A 15,993-nucleotide genomic window follows, 5' to 3' on the forward strand; every position below is an offset into this window, starting at 1 on the left:
AAAGTTAGACAGAAATTGGCAGATTTGCATGTTTGCGGTTCAATAGATCTTAAAACAAACGTGTTACTTACACAATAGGCAGCTCTATCTAACCGTAGTAAGGTAGACAACAAGCTACAACCCGGCTTTTATCCGAAAGAACCGTCTACATCTGTGGATAAATACAATGCATCCCTGTGAGCGTTCTGGTTTCAGCCTCTAGGAACCGTCTACGAAGTGCAAAACCGAAAGTGGATACAAAGAAAACATTCAACAGCTTCACTGTTATTGAGCCTAGTGCTTCCAGATTTACTCCACACATCTAGGGCCTCCCTATCAACATACTACACCCGCCACTTTTTGAAAATCTGGCTCAGCCTATTTATAATGAATTGTTATTGTTAAAAAATGCAATACCGTCAATGCTATTGAGTCTAGCTCTTCCAAAATCTCTCCACACGTCTAGGGCCTCCCTATCAACATACTACACCCGCCACTTTTTGATTGGTGAGTTTTTGAATATGGTAAGCCCCTCAAAAAGCCAATTCATTTGCAGAAAATAATGATAATTCCTTCAGTTTCAATAGGGCCTTCGCCGCTAATTATATAGGCCAAAGATTTATTTACAAATATCTAACATACAGTTACATTCTGATCATTTCAGTTTCACTTGAATGATATGATGTATATAAAATGTTTGAACTCTCATTAACTTTTTTATTATCTGAGTGTTGTATATGATGAATTCACAATATTTTGCTAATATGTCAATAAATTAACTGTGGCCTATGGCAGATATTCATTTTTTTTATATAAATACTAATAACAAACTATATAAGGGAGTGACTAATTTGGATCTCATTCAGATACACAAACTGTCCAAAGCAGGAGATAAAAAGTCTACTGTCACAACTGATCCTAACATATTATGACTCTAGTCACTAGACTACTTACTGCCTACACATGTCCTATTAACCTCTTACGTACCTCCCCAAAAAAGGCAGATTCTGGGCCATATATAGTACAGCATACCCACTACAATACATTAGACTACACCACTGGGTCCTTTCTTTCTCTTCTCTGATTCCTTCTGTTTTGTTGTCTATTTCTTCACTTACACTGTCACTCTGTCGAAATATGCACACGTCACATGGTACGCTCCATAGGGTTGGTCACGTAGTGGACCCGTGCGCTGACGTGCACTAACGTGTGCAAGTGGCACGGTAACTGGCCAATGAAACGTGATCATTACAGCGTTTCAAGCTCTACATCAAACACAACTAAGCCACACGGCCAACCGACAGGACGCAGCGCTCCACAAACTAAATATTGCATACTTATTGTGACACTTTCGATATAATATTGCCCGATGTGATATCGCGATAACGATACTGAGTCGATATATCATGCGCCCCTATTTTTGACACACACGAACTAAACATTCTCTTTGTCTTTCAGGACTTCTCTCTTCAACATGGAGACGCCAATCAGTCAGCAGGTAACGCATACATCAACACATGTCTAAACACTGCATCGTTTAGCTACGGCGTCCTGGTTGAAGGACACGTTTCCTCTCAACGGTGTGAACGGTGTTCAACAGGCTTTGAGATGTGTGTCTCTGGTTTATTGGCTGTGTTAATCTGACATAGACTTTGCTGACTTGAACTCCATATACGTTTGTCTGTGGTTAGGGAAACTTCGTTTCATTTTCTGAACCCACAATTGTGTTCTGTAAACTTAGTAGGGGTATACTTGTGGGGTCCCGACAGCTTTGTGGGACCAAAATGCTGGACCCCACAAGGTTAAAGGTCTGTTTGAGGGTTAAGACTTGGTTTTAGGATTAGGGTTAGAATGAGGTTCTGGTTAGGGTGAGGGTAAGGGTTAAGGTTAGGCATTTAGTGGTGATGGTTAAGGTTAGGGTAAGGGGCTAGGGAATGCTTTATGTCAATGATGGGTCCCCACCAAGATAGTGAAACAAACGTGTGTGTTTGACCAGTGTTTGACCTGTGTGTGATAACAACAGCTGGAGAGGTTAACCATCAAACACACAAGTGTGTGTGTTTTTCAGGCCTGTGTAGTGTGTAATAACAGAGTGTAAATTGTAATTTCCCAATTGGGGATCAATAAAGAGTATACATTATTAAATGAAATGCTGGACTTCAGTAAACTTTATTGACTTTAATCTATCGTCTCAGTTTTGATCCCTGAGTTCTGGTGTCATTAGTCTCATTAACCAACACGTGGGAATTAGTGCACAGTATACATAACTGGAGTCAGATCCTCCTCTGGCCTTCGGGCCAGTACTTTGAGTACTGATTACATGAGATAATATAGAAATGTGCAAGCTATTATGATTGGCTAATACTAAGGTGGGAGGCAACCGTGGTTTAGACTTGGAGCTTCCTTGTTGGTGCACAGGCTGGTCCCAGCCTCTAGGCCCACGAACCGTCCAATGGCAGCAGACAACACCCTGAAAGAGATGCGGCACGCTCTCCCTCCTCATTAGAGGAAGTTAGACTTGGACTGAGGAAGGTTTAACTGCTCCCCACCCTTGTAGTGCTTTAGGTGTGTGCATGCATGCATCACTCATGTGTATGTGATGTTTTGCCCAGCAACAGTCATATACTATGGGTGACTGTACTATAATTAAATGATTATTCTTAACATAACGATACACTAGAGCAGGGGGTGTCAAACTCATTCTCGCTAAGGGCCAGACGTGCTTTTATTGGGAATAGTCCGATAGTATCTGGGACTGTATTGCTGCATGTTGCTTTTTTGGGCGATTGTCGTATTTTTGTTGCTTTCTCTGACAATTTTGTCGACACAAAGCTCTACAAAAGTCAGCAAAAAAGTCCCTTATCCATCGTAGAGTTTAGCAAAACAAACATTACATTTCTAAAGATTATTTTGTGGGCATTTTTAGGCCTTTATTTTGACAGGACAGATGAAGACTTGAAAGACGAGAGAGGGGGGAATGACATGCAGCAAAGGGCCGCAGGTCAAAGCAGCTACCACACAGCTGCCTCCCAGCCTGAAGATGAAATCTCTTTGCAAATCACTGCACTTTGCAATGAGTCTCAAGTAATTGCAGTTTGAGAAATAGTTTCCTGTATTTCTGGATTTGGCGTAACCCAATCTCGGACCATTGAAACATTCAAGTCCTTGCTTAACACCCATTACACACACCTATTATTCTGTGGTTCCTTTTTGCTGACTGTACATCCTGTACACTTGCTGAATCTGCGTATTTTCCTGCTGATCTTGCACTCTTGTTAGTCAGCTGCCTCAGGCTGTTGAAATTGGGCCTTTGCTAGATGCTGCAGCTGCTGAGGGAGGGAGGGAGGTGTGTAGCCTAGTGTAAAGGCCTGACACACAGAGGAGACGGCCGACCGTCAGCAGTAAAGCCAGCGGGACTGATCAGTCTCCCCGAGTCAGTCCAGAAAGTTCGTCAGAACACCGAAGAGACGAGATGTAATACGTCTCCATAACAGCAGGCGGTGCTAATCTGGATTGTCGCCCAAAAATGAAGCTGATTGGACGAACCAGTCACGTGGGTCTGGCTTCTCCCCGACCATCATGGCGTCTCGTTCAGAATACGATCTCATATTGTTCTAAAATAGTTCACCGTAACGTGTTTCTGGAAACATCTGAAGAGAGAAACAGGCCGTGCAGCTGCTGAATCTGTCTTCATTTAAGATCAACAAACGTCAGTTTAACAGATGTTCGTCAGATTTTGAGAGGCTCTAGTCACGCTCATCCCGCCCATTATACATGTCAGGTCGGCCAAAATGAAGGCCGACGGCCCCTCGGACGGACGACGGCACGGAACACACCGACCAGACTCGAGTCACCGACCTCGCCAGACTGTCCAACGGCTGATTATCTGGTGGTGTGTCAGCGCCTTGAGGGAGGGAGGGAGAAGGAGCTATGGTTTCCTTTTGAAGAATAGAATAGACGTACTATAGCCTGACGTGGTCAGATTCTAGTCAGAATATGAGTCTGATTCTGCTCCACTGGGCTGTAATTATGGGGCATATTTCAACAGAACCAGGAAAGAAAATGCCTCTGCACTCAATTGGCTAGACCTACAATCAGAGCAACGGATAGACCTACCACCAACCAGAGCAACGGATAGCCCTACCACCAACCAGAGCAACGGCTAGCCCTACCACCAACCAGAGCAACGGATAGACCTACAACCTACCAGAGCAACGGATAGACCTACAACCTACCAGAGCAACGGATAGACCTACCACCAACCACAGCAACGGATAGCCCTACCACCAACCAGAGCAACGGATAGCCCTACCACCAACCAGAGCAACGGATAGACCTACAACCTACCAGAGCAACGGATAGACCTACAACCAACCAGAGCAACGGATAGACCTACCACCAACCAGAGCAACGGATAGACCTACAACCAATCAGAGCGCCCAATCTTCTTAGTGACCATCGGGGCCAGCTGATAAATTACATTTTTGCCGAATCCTGTAGGAAGGATGGCGACGACATCTTTCCGATCGACAAATGCCTTGATCGTGGTTCTCTGTTCCTCTTTTAAAATGAATGCGCTGTCGGTATCTTCTATAACGGACGCGATGGCGGAATCTACACATCTCAATTCTTCTACTTCTGTTGTAAAATAATTCAACCCAAGTGCTCTTTGGTGACGTGGTTGATCACGTTACTGTTGATCATCTGTCCATCGTATAAAGCCCGCCCTGACGATTTGATTGGTCCAAACAGCTCTGGTTGGAGCATAGTTGCTCCACAACGGATCAAGTCCAGACCTCAAATGTTGTGGGCAGGGCTAAGTTGGGCTGGTATCCAGGCTAGACCTACTATAATGGGTCCCTATAATGATATGATTGGTTATAACATAGAAAGTCAATATGATAGAAAAATCACATAGAATAAAATGGCGCTTACCCATTGCTAGTACCGGCTCGACTCGATCGCGGCGCCCCATCCTCCTTTTTTCATTACAGATTTAGTACCGTCTCATGCGTGAGGCGAGCGTGGCTGGTCGTCATAGCAGAGTCTGAGACTCTGACTCGAGTCACACTTAAGTCGCACAAACAGCTGACTTCAGACTTGACTTGTGACTCGAGCTTCTGAATACATTTTACATTAGTCACCACCTCTTATTCTAATCCCGCCAAATTCTGGGGTGCAATTAACATGACTACCGTATTTTCCGGACTATAAGTCACACTTTTTCTTCATGCTTTGGCTGGTCCTGCGACTTATAGTCAGGTGCGACTTATATATCAAAATATATATAATGTAACATGTTTTAAATGTTATTTCATGCTGAAAACATTACCGTCTACAGCCGCGAGAGGCGCTCTAGGCTTGTGACGACTATATGCTGCTCCTAAAGACAACTGAGAAAGAAAAGAAGCTGCAGGAGACTGCAGGTAGTAAAACACGCAGCCGGAAACGGTCATCGAGCAGCAGAAGGAGAGTTTGGAGTGAGAGAGAAACTTGTGAGGGACTGGAGAAAAGGTTAGTCTTACTGCAATGAAGAAAACAAAGAAAGCTAGTCGCGCTGAAATCCAGATGGCCAGAGCTGGAGGAAGGAGTCCACAGATGGGTGCTTGAACAACGTGCTGCTGGGAGAGGCTCGTCAACAGAGCAGCTACGTTACGTTAACATAGAGGACACCTACCGTATTCAGCCCCTTGTTCTGGGGGCTGTTGGGTAGTTTAATAACTGTTAATGTGTTACGTTAACATAGAGGACACCTACCGTATTCAGCCCCTTGTTCTGGGGGCTGTTGGGTAGTTTAATAACTGTTAATGTGTTACGTTAACATAGAGGACACCTACCGTATTCAGCCCCTTGTTCTGGGGGCTGTTGGGTAGTTTAAGAACTGTTAATGTGTTACGTTAACATAGAGGACACCTACCGTATTCAGCCCCTTGTTCTGGGTGCTGTTGGGTAGTTTAATAACTCTCCTTTCCAGATTAAATGTCTGTTCTTGGTCTTGGATTTTGTGAAATAAATTTCTAAGTAAATGCGACTTATAGTCCAGTGCGACTTATATATGTTTTTTTTCCTCTTCATGACGCATTTTTTGACTGATGCGACTTATAGTCCGGAAAATACGGTAAAAGTCGGCCCTCCAGTGCTCTGCCCCTCAGCATCAAAGTAAATGACTGTCTGTCTGATCTCTGATCCAAATGGTATTAGCCTTGCCTTTTTAATAAGGACTTCTCTAAAGCTGGTCACTTATTCGATAAGCTGTTTTGAGGTAACACTGTCCCACAGAAATAGATGGATTGGAATGTGTGAGGGGGGGAAAAAAGTATAAAGGAGGAGTTATTCTGATGTTCGTAGCGTGACTCTTGTGCAGGCACTTGTGTGTGTGTGTGTGTGTACAACGGTCGTCTCCCTTTCATGAGAGTCTGTTTACTGTTTGAAAAAAAGCTGAATTTAACCTGAAATCCTCAGACTCAGAATCTTTTAAGTCCTATGACATGCTGCTTTAAGGAAGCTTTTATATAGGCCTTAGTGGTCCCCTAATACTGTATCTGAAGTCTCTTTATATAGGCCTTAGTGGTCCCCTAATACTGTATCTGAAGTCTCTTTTATATAGGCCTTAGTGGTCCCCTAATACTGTATCTGAAGTCTCTTTTATATAGACCTTAGTGGTCCCCTAATACTGTATCTGAAGTCTCTCTTATATAGACCTTAGTGGTCCCCTAATACTGTATCTGAAGTCTCTCTTATATAGGCCTTAGTGGTCCCCTAATACTGTATCTGAAGTCTCTTTATATAGACCTTAGTGGTCCCCTAATACTGTATCTGAAGTCTCTTTATATTGTAATGGAAAAATTACATAGACCATGATTTTCTTAACCATGATTGTTCATCTATTGAGTAAATTTTAATTATAAGTAGATCCTTAAATATGCCTCTGAAACATGTGTCTCCTAAAGATATTTCTTGAAACAGTCCTCCAGTTTAAAGATAGCTGAAAAGGGTATGACCCTGTGTATTCTCTACTACAAGCAGATGGCAACGACGCACAGGCGTCTGTAGAGATATGCAAAGGTCAGTTTGCCCAAAACCTAAGGTTGGAGCCTGAACCAATCTGTAGACGAGATAGATTCCCGACTCCTATTGAAGGACTTTTTGACGCACTAGACAGATGTACAGGAACAGTTTTAGACAGCAGTGTTCAAGATTAGAATGTTTTCCAAACATGGTCGTGTTTTCTGCTGTGAAAATGGGATATAAGGAGATGGCATATGTTACGAGGCACAGATCGGCTGTCACTTTGTAACTCTGTTCATTGTGAATTGCTGTTCTTGTCACTGTTTGATTGTTCTCTCGAGAAAATAATTAAACCCTTCCACCGAATACCTAAACTTTAATCCAGTTTGCAGCCTGTCTTTATTTTGTTTCAACAAGGTCTCTTCTTCACCCAAATTCCTCCCTCGCTGAACAGAAACTTCCACAACAATATAGACCTTAGTGGTCCCCTAATACTGTATCTGAAGTCTCTCTTCTATAGACCTTAGTGGTCCCCTAATACTGTATCTGAAGTCTCTTTTATATAGACCTTAGTGGTCCCCTAATACTGTATCTGAAGTCTCAAGTGGCCTTGACCAACTGCCACTTTGCTCGTTTGAAAGCCATGATGTCTCTCTCTCTCTCTCATGGGGGGGCCAAATTCTCTGGGCAGGCAAAGCAGAGAAAGGGGAGGTAACCTTTCCCCTTATGATGTCATAAAGGGAAGACTCCTGATCGGCCCATCTGAGCTTTCATTTTCTCAAAGGCAGAGCAGGATACCCAGGGCTCGGTTTACACCTATCACCATTTCTAGCCACTGGGGGGCCATAGGCAGGCTGGGGGAGATCATATTAATGTTAAAAAACCCCTCATAAAGTGACATTTTCATGCCATGGGACGTTTGAAGTCTCCAGCATCATCTCCAGAAAGACACCCGATATCAAACCATAGTACCATCACTGCTATCACTCTAGTTACATAGTCTCGGCCTTGGACATTAGGAAGCACTGTGCGGCACTCTTTGTCGACCTCTCAAAGGTTTTTGACACATTCGATCACAATCTAAAGAAAAGTTTGGCTTGGATACGGGTGCTTGTGCGTGGTTTCTTAATTACCTATCTTCCAGGCGTCAATGCGTGAAACCACCACTTGGAAATTCGGGATTTCTTATCCAAAACAAAAGGTGTCCCACAAGGCTCTGTACTGGGTCCTGTACTTTTTACCATCTATATTGAGCTAGTCTCTTCTTTAGCTGGTTGCCTTGCCCATATGTACGCATGATACTGTTCTTTACTGTACTGCAGATACCCCACAACCTGCTACTGACAACTTGCAGCTTTCCATTTATTACAGGACACTCTCTCTGACCTTAAACTACTCCTTAACTCGCGAAAAACCAAATGAATGTTATTTTCAAGAGCTAGAAATGTTGATTTTACGAACTTCATATTTCAACTGTTGTTGGCTCTACTATAGAGTTACTGATTACAAATATCTCGGACTGTGACTTGATGAGAAACTCTCGTTTAGCATTGAGGTGGGGACATGCACAGGTACGGGCTATGTTACTGGTTACTGGTTGCACGGTGTTCATGATTCAACTGCTCATGACTGTTTTCTGAGATGGCGGCCGAATGTAAACAGGAACGCTACCGTCTTTATAATCTATCTTTATAATAAACTGTCTATACACTTACAAAGTTGGAGCTTATTCAGCTTCGTATCGACTCATTTGGCTTGAATGTAACAGTTGATATAAACTAACGCGTACCGTAGCTTTAAGACGTTGAGCAGATGTGCTTCCTGTGTCCCCAGTGCAGCAGCTGTGACGCGCCAGCGGCCAGATGTTGGTGCGTGGACTGTAACGAAGCGCTGTGCGACGTCTGCGTGTCGGCGCATCGCAGAGTGACCGTCACCAGATCTCACCGGATCCTCAACCAGCCGCAAGAAGGTCTCACTCCAACCCACACATCTGTTCATGCATCAGCTGTTCAGTCCAAATATCACACACGTCAGACAGCATCGCAGATAAGACATATATATATATATATATATATATACACACACACACACTCTCTCTTTTGGGTATTTTTTCGGGGACATTCTAAAATGCTTCACGTGAAAAAGCTTAACGTGGCTTAAGATCGGAAAACAACGATCAGTGATCACCAGATTTCTCTCTCATATTGCTCCTCATAACCACTGAAAACCGTCAAATAATCAAACCCAAAGTCCAATTATTATGGACGTTATGTGACATCAAGTGTTTCTGCTTCATTAGAGCCTATTGTAAGGGAAAACCTTAATGTGGTTTAATGTACACATGAGATAAATGTGGCGACGCTTAATGTCACATTACGTCCATAATAATTAGACTTTGGGTTCGATTTTTTGACAGTTTTCAGTGGTTATGAGGAGCAATATGAGAGAGAGATTTGGTAATCATAGATCATTGTTTAGGTACTTTAAACCACATTAAGCCTTTTTACGTTAAGCGTTTTTTTCGCGTGTGTATGCAGGTTTTATTCAAACACTGGTAAACCTGCTAAAAATAGCAGATAGACTTCTTTCCCATTCCCATTTTGATGTATCGAACTGGCTGGAGAACTGAAGCCAGGTGTGTGTGGGTGTTCGTGGATTCTTTGGCCCGTCTGAATTGGGTAAACGTGTCGTTTTTGTGTCTCCAGAAGGCGTCTCGACTTGTCCCACCAAGTTCTGCAGACTCCACCCGTCGGAGCCGCTCAAACTCTTCTGCTTCAGCTGCAACACGCTCACCTGCAGAGACTGCCAGCTCACGGCCCACATGAACCACAGGTAACCACAGATGACTGGCGCAGAAACATTCACACACACGACTGTATGTAGGTCACCACAGATGACTGTTAAGCTTGTTTTATGTTTCTGTGGAGGCTCCACGCAGAGCTTTCTCTGTAGCCTAACGTAAGTGGCCTGATGTTTATACCTGTCTGTCTGTCTGTGAAGTGAGAAAGTGACGGCGAGCGAGTACCGACTCGGCCGATACACAAGTTCTGTCCCTCAATCTTTTATCCTATCCTCGAAGGGGGTGTCTCCTAGTTTCTAGACAGAAACTATTATCTCTCACACATCCAGGTTTGTTTCACTATCTTTGTGGGGACCCATCATTGACATAATGCATTCCCTAGCCCCTTACCCTAACCTTAACCATCACCACTAAATGCCTAACCTTAACCCTTACCCTCACCCTAACCAGAACCTCATTCTAACCCTAATCCTAAAACCAAGTCTTAACCCTCAAACAGACCTTTAACCTTGGGGGGTCCAGCATTTTGGGCCCCACAAGGCTGTGCAGACCCCACAAGTATACTGGACTCCTGGTTTTTGGACCCCACGAATAACACACACACACACAGAGACAGACAGACACAGGTTGGGGTCTCTGTTTGGTGCAACTTCCTTGTCTGTTCTGCAACTTTAACTGCCTTTCCTGTGTTTCTGCTTACCCGTCTGGTACACAATGCACTCTTATGTCATAAAGACTTAAAGTATAGTTAACGGCTTAAGCTTAACCTGCGTGTCAGAGACATTTCCTTGAACCACTTCCTCAATGACTGCACACAGCTTCTTTTGCAACGTGCACAAATATAACTAACTGCTGATATTCTTTACACCTTTTGCTTTAAGTTTTTTTTTTAGTTTTACTGTTGATTAGTTTCATTGTTTTTTTTAACTTAGCACCCTTTCTGTCTCTCTTCCTCTCAGGTATCAGTTTGTCAGCGAAGCATTGGACAGTTTGAAGAAGGAGCTGGAGGATTGTGTTCAGCCAATCAGAGAGCAGCGAGACGCCGCGTGGAAGAGTCTGCAGGACATGGAGACCAGGTACCAACGGAAACATACAGTATCGATATTAAAGGATGAATACTTACTGTTGAGTGTTTGGGGAGCTGCGGATGTTTTGAAGCTGATTACGTTGTTTCATGACGTCCGTAGTTTTCATAGGTTCACTTTATTGTCGTTAGTTTTTCTGTTAATTCTTAACACAGAGATTTTGTAACTGATGAATATTAAACAACTGAAAACAGACGGGAACGACAGACAGATTCAGTCCACGTCCACACGTACTAAAACGATCTTTTTTTCCCCCGTCTGCCCTGGAACAGCGTCAAAACAAATGTGCGTCCCAACGGATCCATTTTGTGAAAGACTCGACCAGTACTTCATATTCCAGGCCTATAGGTGGCGCTGTTTCTGCTACAGAAATTCACCAAAAACAGAGAAGAAGAGCAATAGTCTTCAGTCACTCCCGATCATAACATGATACTTTAATGACTTTCACCACTGCTCATTTTATAAAGGCCGCCGCAAGAAAACGTGTCTTTGTTTACGTTGTATAACGTGCTGTAGGATTGCTTTTTATTTTGCAATTCTGTCTGCCATCGGACACGATTGCAGCGCGCTAGCTGGCAGAGCTAACGTCAGTGCGCTAACGTAAGCTCTGCTAGCTAACATCGGCAGTCAAACAAACATCAGTGATCCAATGTCTTTTTGATAAAGCCTTTCTACAATAAGCCGTGCTAAAAGTTACTATAATCCGTTCAAGGAGTTGATAAGCAGACAGATTAGCTAGCCAGCTGATAAGTTGTCTACTTCCACTTTATAAACAGCTAACCATAGCAGCTAACAGCAACGTTAGCGTTGTCTCTGCTGCCGCGGTCAGCTACTTTAGCGATGTTTAACGTTAACTACATAACGTTAGCAGTATATCTTGTGTAGAATCCAGGACCGGCAGAGCAGAGGGAAGTGTCAGGGAGCAGAGATGAAGTGAGCTGGTTTGACCTTGGAGATGGGAGACCGTTAGCTTGACCGCAGTCGTGTCAGTGGCCGTGTACTAGCTAGCTAGTGCGGGGTAAGAGGTCGACTGACATCATCGATGTGCACGTATGCGGCTTCGCCGTCCAAACAAAGCCAAAAGGGAGCCGTTTTTTTCACCCTGGGACCAGGTTTCAAGGCAGTTTTTAAGCAGTTTACAGGATTCGTTTGGTCGATCGGCCCAAACGCGACTATGTGATCGCGCAACTCAATGCATAATCAGCCAAAGTCTGCATATTTATTTCGGGGGCAGCATATTTTCAAACACGCCGCGCTTTCGCCGCATAAATTGCCGATTTCCGCGCAAAATATGTGCGGCTTGCATGATGTCATAATCCCCGCATTTTCGTTGCTAAAAAGTCCCAAATATCTTCTCAGAAAGATGAAAAATGTTACGTTTACGTCACACGAGAGCAGCCGTTTCCCTGCTGCCATGAGAACGTTATGAAGTGATGTAATGATGCGACGTGAACGTCATCTAAAAGCTGCAAACCCCGCGATGAAGCCACGATGGCGCCACAGTTTTTGCAAGTTCCTGCAATATCCCGCATATTCCATCACATTTTTTAAGAAAACGTGATGCATAATCAAGGATTTTAGCCGAAAACAATCACAGAAAAACTTCTGGAAGGACTGAACGATGCAAAACGTGAATTTTCACCAAAAAGTGTTTCCGTGTGTCTGGCCCCTCAACGACCGTACGTATGAATGCTTTTTCAAGTCACTTTTAAAGACGTTTTTTGGACAGTTTGTCGCCTTTTCTCAACACCTTGTTGTCGTTTATGACTGTTTGTTGCTTTTGACACTTTTTTTCCGACATATTGTCCCTTTTTTTTAATGCTTTCTGTCACTCAACGCAAAGTCCAGTTTACTGTTTTATTTCTGAAGATTAAAGTGCCTCATATTCTGCTCATGTTCAGGTTCATGATTGTATTTTGAGGTTGTACCAGAATAGGTTTACATGGTTTAATTATCAAAAAACACCATATTGTGTAGAACACATATCCTCTTTTCACCCTGTGTTCAGGTCTCTGTTTTAGCTACAGAGTGAGACCTCTCACTGCTGGAACATCTTTGTTGGCAGTCGCACATGCTCAGTAGCTAGGTAAGGACTACACGCTCAGTAGCTAGGTAAGGACTACACGCTCAGTAGCTAGGTAAGGACTACGTGCTCAGTAGCTAGGTAAGGACTACACGCTCAGTAGCTAGGTAAGGACTACACGCTCAGTAGCTAGGTAAGGACTACACGCTCAGTAGCTAGGTAAGGACTACACGCTCAGTAGCTAGGTAAGGACTACACGCTCAGTAGCTAGGTAAGGACTACGTGCTCAGTAGCTAGGTAAGGACTACGTGCTCAGTAGCTAGGTAAGGACTACACGCTCAGTAGCTAGGTAAGGACTACATGCTCAGTAGCTAGGTAAGGACTACGTGCTCAGTAGCTAGGTAAGGACTACACGCTCAGTAGCTAGGTAAGGACTACACGCTCAGTAGCTAGGTAAGGACTACACGCTCAGTAGCTAGGTAAGGAGGACTACGTGCTCAGTAGCTAGGTAAGGAGGACTACACGCTCAGTAGCTAGGTAAGGAGGACTACACGCTCAGTAGCTAGGTAAGGACTACGCGCTCAGTAGCTAGGTAAGGACTACGCGCTCAGTAGCTAGGTAAGGACTACTAGCTAGAAGCTAGCGCTGCTAGCGGTTAGCCACCTCGTTCTCAATGACACAACACTGCTACAACACACACTAGTTCACCCATAATCTCCAAAAGAACTACTTCCATGTCCCTGTTCTGCAGGTATTCAACACAAAGGTGGAAGTGTTCCCTCGTTTAGAAGAAGAAGTCTCCCAGCTAAGACCGAAGCTGGAGAAACAGCTAGCTGATGTGCTGTTAGCTAAAGTGGTTAGCACAAACCAAATGTCTCAGCTAGTGACGTAGAAAGCCGTGCAGATGTTGACCAGCTCATTTCTGTCCATACCCGATACCGATCCGATACGGTTGTTGAATTAATAATAGGCTGTATACCTTCCACCTTATACCTTCCTTCCACCATGTGGAAGAGACTAAAGGCACCAGACTTTCCTAACTAAGACATAATAACATAGATGTAATGTATTGTATTCTTATTTATTTGTACACTCAACTCAGCATGCGACACACGTGCGACAGAGGGGGAAAAAACTAACAAAACGCCCATGGATCTGTTCATTATTCCGATCCCCGATCCAGCTATTTTGTCGATATCCCATCTTAATATCGGATCGGTGCAGCCCTACCAGAGACCCCAAACATTGATGATTTTTTTCATAATATGGGCACTTTAACATCTCTTCTCCCTCTGTATTTACTAGACTAAATGTTGGGATGAAGTGAAACCAAAGTCTAGTTTACGTGAGGATTTCAGACTAAAGGCCCCGCTGTGGTGTTGTGTTTCAGGCTGCGGGACATCGCTGACAGCGAGTCCAATCTGTCGTCTGAGCTGCAGCGCTCCTACTTGTTCCTGACTCAACAAATCAAAACGAGGATGGAAGACATTTTGAAAAATGTTAAGGTAACGTACAGGCTGTGTCCGAAACTCCACACTAACATGTTATTTAGCTAAGACGGTATGTGAGATGTTTGTGTCTCTTTGCAGACGGTTTGTGATAGAGCCCGACAAACAGGTTTCCCTAACATTAGTTATTTATGAGTCCTCACTGAAATAATGTCACAACAGAACATCAAAATATATTAACGTTCTGATAAATAAAATGTATATAAAAGTCCTTTGAACAAAAACACAATAACAACAAAAACCACATAGTGTTTCCAACACGGGCGTTGTAGAGCGCCCTCTGGTGGACAAACTATGCAACGCCAACACTCACAACATAACATAATATTCATCTGTCGGCCGTTATGACTGGCGATACCAATAGTTTGGAAAATGCCTAATATCGTCCCGCCTGTGTGTGTGTGTCTGTTTGTGTCTGTTTGTGTCTGTCTGTGTCTGTTTGTGTCTCAGTTTGTGTGTGTGTGTGTGTCTCAGTTTGTGTGTGTGTGTGTGTCTCAGTTTGTGTGTGTGTGTGTGTGTCTCAGTTTGTGTGTGTGTGTGTGTGTCTCTGTTTGTGTGTGTGTGTGTGTGTCTCTGTTTGTGTGTGTGTGTGTGTGTCTCTGTTTGTGTGTGTGTGTGTGTGTGTGAGTTTGTGTGTGTGTGTGTGTGTGTGTGTGTGTGTGTGTGTCTCTGTGTGTGTGTGTGTGTGTGTGTGTGTGTCTCAGTTTGTGTGTGTGTGTCTCTGTTTGTGTGTGTGTGTGTGTCTCTGTTTGTGTGTGTGTGTGTCTCAGTTTGTGTGTGTGTGTCTCTGTTTGTGTGTGTGTGCCTAGTCCCTCTCCTCTAGTTCTTGTGGGGCTGAGGTCATTAGGACTGATACTGGTGTTGCTGTGCTTTCCCATAGGTCTATAGTCCATGACTTGGCTTTGGTAATCCTTGCTGTAGAGGGCTCCAGCATAACTATGTCCAGAAAATACGCCAACCACTGTTTTATAGAAAGCGAGTGGGGGGGGGGAGCCAGCGCTGTCGGCCAGCTATCATTTTCTTGGTTGCAGTTGAGCCGGCTAGCCAGATTAGTTTGTGTCTCTTTGCAGACGGTTTGTGACTCTGTTTGTGTCTCTTTGCAGACGGTTTGTGAAACGGAGACCCGGCTGATTCAGATACAGATGGTCAAGTTGAAGACGCTGCTGAAGGATCAACAGTCGGTCGCTAAATTCGCCGAAAAAGCCCAAAACATTAACGACGTGTCGGCCCTGACTTCCTACAACATTCAGGTACATCTTTAAACCCGGCAGATGTTTTTAACACTTTTCATGCTTCACGCATTGTTTTCCAACGAAGCATTTGTGCTACGCTTAAGTTGCTTTTGGGGACATTTTGTTGTTGTAGGTTGACTTTTTTTTTTTTATTATGTGTTTGTCGGCCATATACAGAGGATCAGTCCTCAACGCAGCGGCCGGAGGGAGAGGGGGAGAGGGGGAGAGGGAGGGAGAGAGAGAGAGGGAGGGAGAGGGAAAGAGAGAGACACAGAGAGAGGGAGAGAGAGAGAGACACAGAGAGAGGGAGAGAGACACCGAGAGGGAGAGAGAGAGAGAGAGACACAGGGAGAGAGAG

General features: G+C 44.0%; 1 protein-coding gene across 1 annotated transcript in view; it reads left to right on the plus strand.

Annotated features, from left to right (window-relative positions):
* LOC144513415 (transcription intermediary factor 1-beta-like) overlaps positions 1 to 15,653 on the plus strand; it is a gene marked incomplete at its 3' end in the record, with an annotated part of 16,555 nt that extends 902 nt beyond the window's left edge. Inside the window, exons 2-7 of the mRNA XM_078244477.1 lie at positions 1,438 to 1,477; positions 8,826 to 8,956; positions 9,693 to 9,819; positions 10,747 to 10,863; positions 14,286 to 14,400; positions 15,507 to 15,653. Coding sequence (XP_078100603.1) covers positions 1,438 to 1,477; positions 8,826 to 8,956; positions 9,693 to 9,819; positions 10,747 to 10,863; positions 14,286 to 14,400; positions 15,507 to 15,653 — 677 coding nt within the window. The remainder of the gene's footprint in view (positions 1 to 1,437; positions 1,478 to 8,825; positions 8,957 to 9,692; positions 9,820 to 10,746; positions 10,864 to 14,285; positions 14,401 to 15,506) is intronic.
* Positions 15,654 to 15,993: the final 340 nt, after the last annotated feature.

The sequence above is a fragment of the Sander vitreus genome, unplaced genomic scaffold (genome assembly GCF_031162955.1).
Source record: "Sander vitreus isolate 19-12246 unplaced genomic scaffold, sanVit1 ctg248_0, whole genome shotgun sequence".
Lineage (NCBI taxonomy): Eukaryota > Metazoa > Chordata > Actinopteri > Perciformes > Percidae > Sander > Sander vitreus.